Raw genomic sequence first — 6204 nt, 5'->3', positions numbered from 1 at the left:
TGCCTGTGGACACATGCTCATTCTGTGTGTGCCTGTGGACACATGCTCATTCTGTGTGTGCCTGTGGAGGCCACGATACATTTGGGTGTCATCATTAGGAGTCTTGTTCATCTCCTTTGAGACAGTCTCTCTTTGGCCTGAGCTCAGCAGTTAGACTACATGCCTGGCACTGAGTCCCCGGGATCTGCCTATATCCCCCTCCCTAGCCAGTCACAGTGCACCACCACCTGGGTCCCCCCTCCCTAGCCAGTCACAGTGCACCACCACCTGGGTCCCCCTCCCTAGCCAGTCACAGTGCACCACCATCTGGGTCCCCCCCTCCCTAGCCAGTCACAGTGCACCACCACCTGGGTTCCAGAGCTTAAACTCGGGTAGAGGTGAACACTTGATTGATTGGGCCACCCAAGGCCCCTCATAATGGTTTTAGTAGTTTATGGCTTTGGGTTGGACTGTGTTAGTAGCTGTCCTTGGCCGCACGTGGCCATAGGCCATGTGTAGGACACCCACGCTCCAACAGCTTTCCAGGGGAGAAGTGAGGGGGCCTTCTGCTTAGCTTTCCCCTTGGGTTCCAGTCTATCAGAGGTGCACCTAGGCTCAGGCAGAAGGCAAGTGAACTCAGGTTGCCAGACCTTTCAGCAGGTACCTTTACCTGCTGAGCTAACTTGGTTCCCCGTCCTCCTGCACCCCCTGATTTTGTGTATGTGCAAGTGTGGCAGCCAGGTCCTCTGTCACTCTACACAGTGTCCTTGCTGAATGCTGCTGTCCTAGCTTTCTCATGGTTGCTGGGAATCCAAGCCCTGGACCTCATGCTTACACTTCACTCTGCCATAAACTGTCCAGCAGGGAGATGGTTTTAAGTTTTTTGAAACAGGGTTTCACTATGTAGCTTTGGCCAACCTGGAACTCTCTGTAGGGATGGCTGGCCTTGAACTCAAAGAGATCCACTTGCCTCTGCCTTCCGAGTGCCTCTGCCTCCTGAGTGCTGGGATCTAGGGTGGTTCAGTAATGTTTTCCTAAAGCAGGCCTGTGGCGTGTGGCAGTGCCGCCTAGGGTTAGATTCTGGGCTGTGTGCAGCTGCTGCTGCCGTCTGCTCACCAGGCTGTAACTTGGAGGAGGGAAGAAACATGGGTCCTGTGCAGAAGTCTTGCTTGAGGCCCTGCTGGGCAATAGAGGACACGTGTCCTGCTCCCTAGAGAAGCCTCTTCTCTCTGCTTAGCTGTGAGTCTTAGTTTACTTATCATTCTCACCTCAGGACGTGGAGCCCTCTTCACCTGCCGCCCTGGCTGGCCTGTGCCCTTACACAGACTACATAGTTGGCTCTGACCAGATTCTCCAGGAGGTAAGACCCCACGGTGGGCCTGTGGGCAGACATGTTGTGCTTCATAGTTGGGCACACTCTTCTGACACTGTCTCTCTCCTAGTCGGAAGACTTCTTTACCCTCATCGAGTCCCACGAGGGGAAGCCCCTGAAGCTGATGGTGTATAACTCCGAGTCTGACTCCTGCCGGGAGGTGACTGTGACTCCCAATGCAGCCTGGGGTGGAGAGGGCAGGTACTTCCTGGGGTCAGAGGGCTACAGGGCTAGGTGGGTGGGCTGGGCCAGTGGGCATGGGCTTCTGACATCCCTCTGAGGAAACAGCCTAGACCCCAGAGCTCTGAGGCTCATCTCAGCCTTGCCCAGGACCCTTGCTCAGTCACTGGTGCCGTTGGGTCGGGGTGCGGGGTGTATACAGGTAGAGAGGGTGAGGTGTGGACCGCCCTGATGGAATGCTTCTGGTCTTCCACAGTCTGGGGTGTGGTATTGGTTATGGATACCTGCACCGGATTCCAACGCAGCCCTCCAGCCAGCACAAGAAGCCACCCGGTGCCTCACCACCTGGCACTCCAGCTATGACCCCACAACTTAATGCCTTTCCTCTTGGTGGCCCACCACCCTGGCCCATCCCTCAGGATTTGTCTGGCCCAGAGTTGGGTTCTAGGCAGAGTGACTACATGGAGGTATGTGGGAGCACCTGTCAGGCCAGGAAGAGAGGAGTGTCTGCAGCATTGGGTCTGCCACCCGGAGGCTATCTAGGGGCCTGAGAAACACTGAATGTGGGCCTGTGAGGTCCTTGACTTTAGGGGCCCATCTGCTGCTGGCACATAGAAGCAGAGAGGCTCTGCTTGCCCTCTAGTGGAGGTCTGGCATGTAGAAGCGGAGAGGCTCTGCTTGCCCTCTAGTGGAGGTGAGGCACAGGTGGTCATTTCTGAGTGGGAAACTGCGACCCAGAAACAGGTAGGACCTTGTGCCGCAGTGAAGTAGGGGGCAGCTAGGCCAGTGCTGGACACGGTAGGTTGCATGGTCCAAGTCCCTATTTGCACCTGGATTCTAGGGAGGTTCAGAGAAGAGGGGTAGTATCTGTGGGCATCCCCTCGGGGCACCAGAAAGCTTGGCCAGTGTGTATGCATAGGGAGGATCTGGCTGACCTCCTGTCGCTCTCAGGGAAGAAGGGTGATGCTTGTTGTGCAAGGGTGGGCTATAGTTAAGTTGAAGTGAACGTCTCTGCACTGGATGTTTTTAGGCACTGGCCTAACCCTCAGTTTCTCCTTTCCTGGTACCTCTAGGCCCTACCACAGGTCTCTAGTAGCTTTATGGAGGGACAGCTCCTTGGGCCTGGGAGTCCTAGCCATGGCACCACTGACTATGGGGGATGCCTACATTCCATGGAGATCCCACTTCAGCCTCCACCTCCAGTGCAGCGAGTCATGGACCCAGGTATGGGGCAGGTCCTGAAAGAGACTGTGGTACCTAGAGCCCTGATGCTAAAGTGGGCTACAGGCTCACAGCTGGGCTTGCACAACAGTGCCCTAGCTGTCCTCAGGACCTGCTAATCTCTGTCAGTCCAGTCCAGAGTAGAGGAGGCCCACGCTGGGTGACTCGGCAGATAGAGATCGAGCAGGATCCAGGCCCACTGCCATGGTGTTACCCCATGGTGTTCAGCTCTGGGTTCTTCCTGTCCCTCAGGGACAGTTGGCTGCAGTCTCGATGGGGTTGGAGGGAGGGCATCTTTGGGGCTGAGTGCGAGTGAGGTACTCCAGGAATGTGGTAGAAGGGAAGATCGGCTCTCACATCTCCAGTAGTTGGGGTTTTATGTGAGCTAAGAACTGGGTTTGCTCTTCTTCTCCAGGCTTCCTGGATGTGTCAGGCATGTCCCTTCTGGACAGTAGTAATACAAGCGTGTGCCCCAGCCTGTCATCCTCCACAGTGTTGACCTCCACAGCGGTTTCCACCTCAGGACCAGAAGATATTGGTTCCAGCAGCAGTTCTCATGAGCGGGGCGGTGAGTAACCTTTAGTGACGACATCTGAGAAATCCTGTGTTTGGGGAGGGCTGCCCCAAGTTCCCCAGGTGGGCTAGAGGTTGGCTGTGACCTCTAACTCTCCATCAAAGCCTGGGCTGCAGGGGTAATCACTGCAGATGGGTCTCCTCAGCCCCGCCTTATGTTTCAGGTGAAGCCACGTGGTCAGGGTCAGAGTTTGAGATCTCCTTCCCAGACAGTCCAGGGGCCCAGGCCCAGGTGGACCACCTGCCCCAGCTGACGCTCCCTGATGGCCTCACGTCTGCAGCCTCACCTGAAGAAGGGCTGTCTGCAGAGCTGCTGGAAGCACAGACTGAAGAGCCGGCAGACACGACTATCCTGGATTGCAGGGCAGAGACTGAGGGGCAAGCCGGCCAAGCCCAGGACGCCCCAGATCCAGAGCCTGGGCTGTGAGAACGCCCCTGGTGACATCTGGTGTGGCTTAGTTGTGTAGCTCTCTAGGCTGCAGCCTCTAGTGAGGCACAGGCTTTGCTAGAGTACATACATGGTCCTGGATTGAACACTGGAGCAACGACCAGCTTCTGTAGAGGCAGGAGACTGGAATCTAGACTGTGTCAATGAAGGAAGCATTGATGCCTTCTGGGAAGGAGGCAGCAGGCCCCATCACAGTGTCCATGTGAAGATGGGGTGAGGGACAGGAGGCTGTGTCCACAAGCAGCCACACCTATACTGGGAGGACCCCGAGTCCCAATGCCCTTCCTCATTCTAATCCTTACACTGGATAAGAGAGGTAGTATATACCTGGTCACTTCTAGGCCCTGCAGAGGGATCTACCTCTGCTGGCTGTTCACTAGCCCCAGGGGGAGGTGCAAGCAAGCAGACACTCCAATTCTTGTTTCCTGTGATCTCTCCTTTCAGCCTTCACACACAAACAACAGGCTCTGAGTATACAAGGTAGAGCTGGCTCTGGCGGTAGACAGATCAAACTAAGCTTCCTGTCAAACCCTTCTACCCAGCCGTTCTCGCCCTGAGAGTTGGTAGAGCCCTCCCGTCTGTCCTCAGTGTAAGGAAGGATGCCTTTAGAGGACATCTGTGCTGCTGCCTTGCTACAGATAGCACCAGGCATGTCCTCTGCAGCTCCAGTCCCATGTCCTTTGGTCTTGTTTTCCAGCCTCTTTGTCCCGCCATCCACAGACCATGTAACTGTCTGTCCAGGGCACATAGACTGTTAAGCAAGGGCTCTCTGTTCCAGGAAGCACAGTGGGCCAGGTCCTGGATGGGTGAACACAACCCCAAGCACTAGGAATACATTCATAGCCAGGCCTGTGAGCTCCCCGCACTCCCCCACTCCCAGTGAGAGGGGCCTGTGGCTGTACAACATGGCTTACCACAGGGCTGCTCTGGGGCCAGCTCAATTTAGCTCTGTGGTTAGGCACTCTGACCCCCAGCTGCCCTCACTGGAAGGTCCTGCTTCTCAGGACCCCATGTGGGGTGAGACGGATGCTGATGCTGTTTCAAGTATGAACCCCCACATGTTTCCCTGTAGTCTGCTGTGGGGAAAGTGACAAATGAAAAAATAAACATGTCCGGCACACTGAAGTATTTGTAACTAAAGCTTTATTCTATACAACTTGAAATACAGACTCTGACCCTCTTGGCATTGCAGACTGTCGACTTTCTGGAAACTTTACTGATTCTGACTAGAGGGGAAGAAAGCACAACCATGCTGGGGTAAAGGGCCTGCACAGGGCACAGCTGCCTGCGGGTCAGCGCTGCACCAGTGAGCCAACCAGCAAAACCTATGCTTCGTGCAGAGACCCCTCCTGCACACACTATCACCCCACCCTTGCTTTTACTTTACAGCTAGCACTAAAAAATATGCACCAAAAGTGCACTGTGGTGTCCAACACAGATATAAAGGACTTCTGTAAAAAAGAAGCTGGGCTCCGGGGAGGGCGAATGGTGTAACACCTGGGAAATGTCCTTGCTCACTTGAGGGTTTGGAAGCCATGGCATGTCTGTGTTCCACAGTTAGGGTGAGGGGACCCTGTTCTGCAGCTGTACAGATCAGTGCCTCGATTTGTAAGGGACAGACCTCAGCCCCTCAGCTGTCCCCAGCAGAACCTGTGAGATACAGAGAAAACACCTCCCTTCCCCAGGCCCCCCTCCCCCTGCTCCTGTGGGGACAGACCACACACAAGGCAGGGGCAGCCGGACGGAGAAAGCCGCCCCCCCCCCAAGGCACGTGTGCTTCCGCTGTGCTCAAAGGTTCCACTCCAGTCTCACGAGCTGGACCACTCATCTGTCTGAATGTAAATGACCTTGGGAAGAATCCAAAGTATTTTTTGCCAAAAGTTGGAGTGTTTATCCCCAATAAGTTAATAACCTGTACAAGATCCAAGTGAGTCTATGAAAGCTTTTGACTGTTAGAAAGACAGAGGAAAGACCTGGACGAAGGCGTAACAAAAGCCCGTGTATAAAACTGGAAAAACAAACATGGACCACAATATAAATACCAAACCGACTCACTGTGAGATCTTTTTACTCTAGTGACATAAAGTTAGGTAGCACTGAATGAACTGAAACTTCAGCATGGGTGTAAGTTCTGACAGTTGTCACACTGCTCACCCAGAGCAGGAAGCTGTGGTTCTCGCTGGCTCTGCCTGTGAGGAAGACGGTGCTGGCGGAAGGAGAGCGGCCACAGCCAGGGAACACAGGCTATTGCAGCCTGCAGGTCCAAGTGCTGCGCTCCAGCCCTGGAGTCGCAGGTCTTCCTACAAGAGCATAGCTGAGATGGCGGTATTTCAAAAGTAGCCCAGCACGGCCACTTCTTATGAAATGGGCTGGCTCTTCAATTGTGCAACAGTGATTTCCATTAAAAATAACTTTTACATGGTGAAAACAA

The 6204-nt window shown here is 54.5% G+C and overlaps 2 protein-coding genes across 11 annotated transcripts in view; one reads left to right on the top strand and one right to left on the bottom strand.

The window, feature by feature from the left end:
• The window catches only part of Gorasp1 (golgi reassembly stacking protein 1), a 12354-nt gene extending 7456 nt beyond the window's left edge, over positions 1-4898 (top strand). For all 5 annotated transcript variants that reach the window (XM_031346256.1, XM_031346258.1, XM_031346257.1 and 2 more), the window contains 6 exons: positions 1253-1339; positions 1422-1552; positions 1788-1998; positions 2605-2755; positions 3168-3320; positions 3490-4898. In XM_031346256.1, coding sequence (XP_031202116.1) covers positions 1253-1339; positions 1422-1552; positions 1788-1998; positions 2605-2755; positions 3168-3320; positions 3490-3752 — 996 coding nt within the window. In that variant the 3' untranslated portion in view covers positions 3753-4898. The remainder of the gene's footprint in view (positions 1-1252; positions 1340-1421; positions 1553-1787; positions 1999-2604; positions 2756-3167; positions 3321-3489) is intronic.
• Positions 1-6204, bottom strand: part of Wdr48 (WD repeat domain 48) — a 44544-nt gene that overhangs the window by 4879 nt on the left and 33461 nt on the right. For 2 of the 6 annotated variants that reach the window (XM_031346253.1, XM_031346251.1), the window contains exon 19: positions 4906-6204. This exon is cut by the window's right edge and continues 532 nt beyond it. The exons of the other annotated variants lie outside the window; for them this stretch is intronic. The gene's annotated coding sequence lies outside the window, so the exon portion shown is untranslated. Of the gene's footprint in view, positions 1-4905 lie in introns of those variants that run through there. 6 annotated transcript variants of the gene reach the window in all.

The sequence above is a fragment of the Mastomys coucha genome, unplaced genomic scaffold, assembly GCF_008632895.1.
Source record: "Mastomys coucha isolate ucsf_1 unplaced genomic scaffold, UCSF_Mcou_1 pScaffold23, whole genome shotgun sequence".
NCBI classification, from domain to species: domain Eukaryota; kingdom Metazoa; phylum Chordata; class Mammalia; order Rodentia; family Muridae; genus Mastomys; species Mastomys coucha.
The sequence above is the reverse complement of the archived record's forward strand: the minus strand, read 5'-3'. Positions and strand labels throughout refer to the sequence as shown.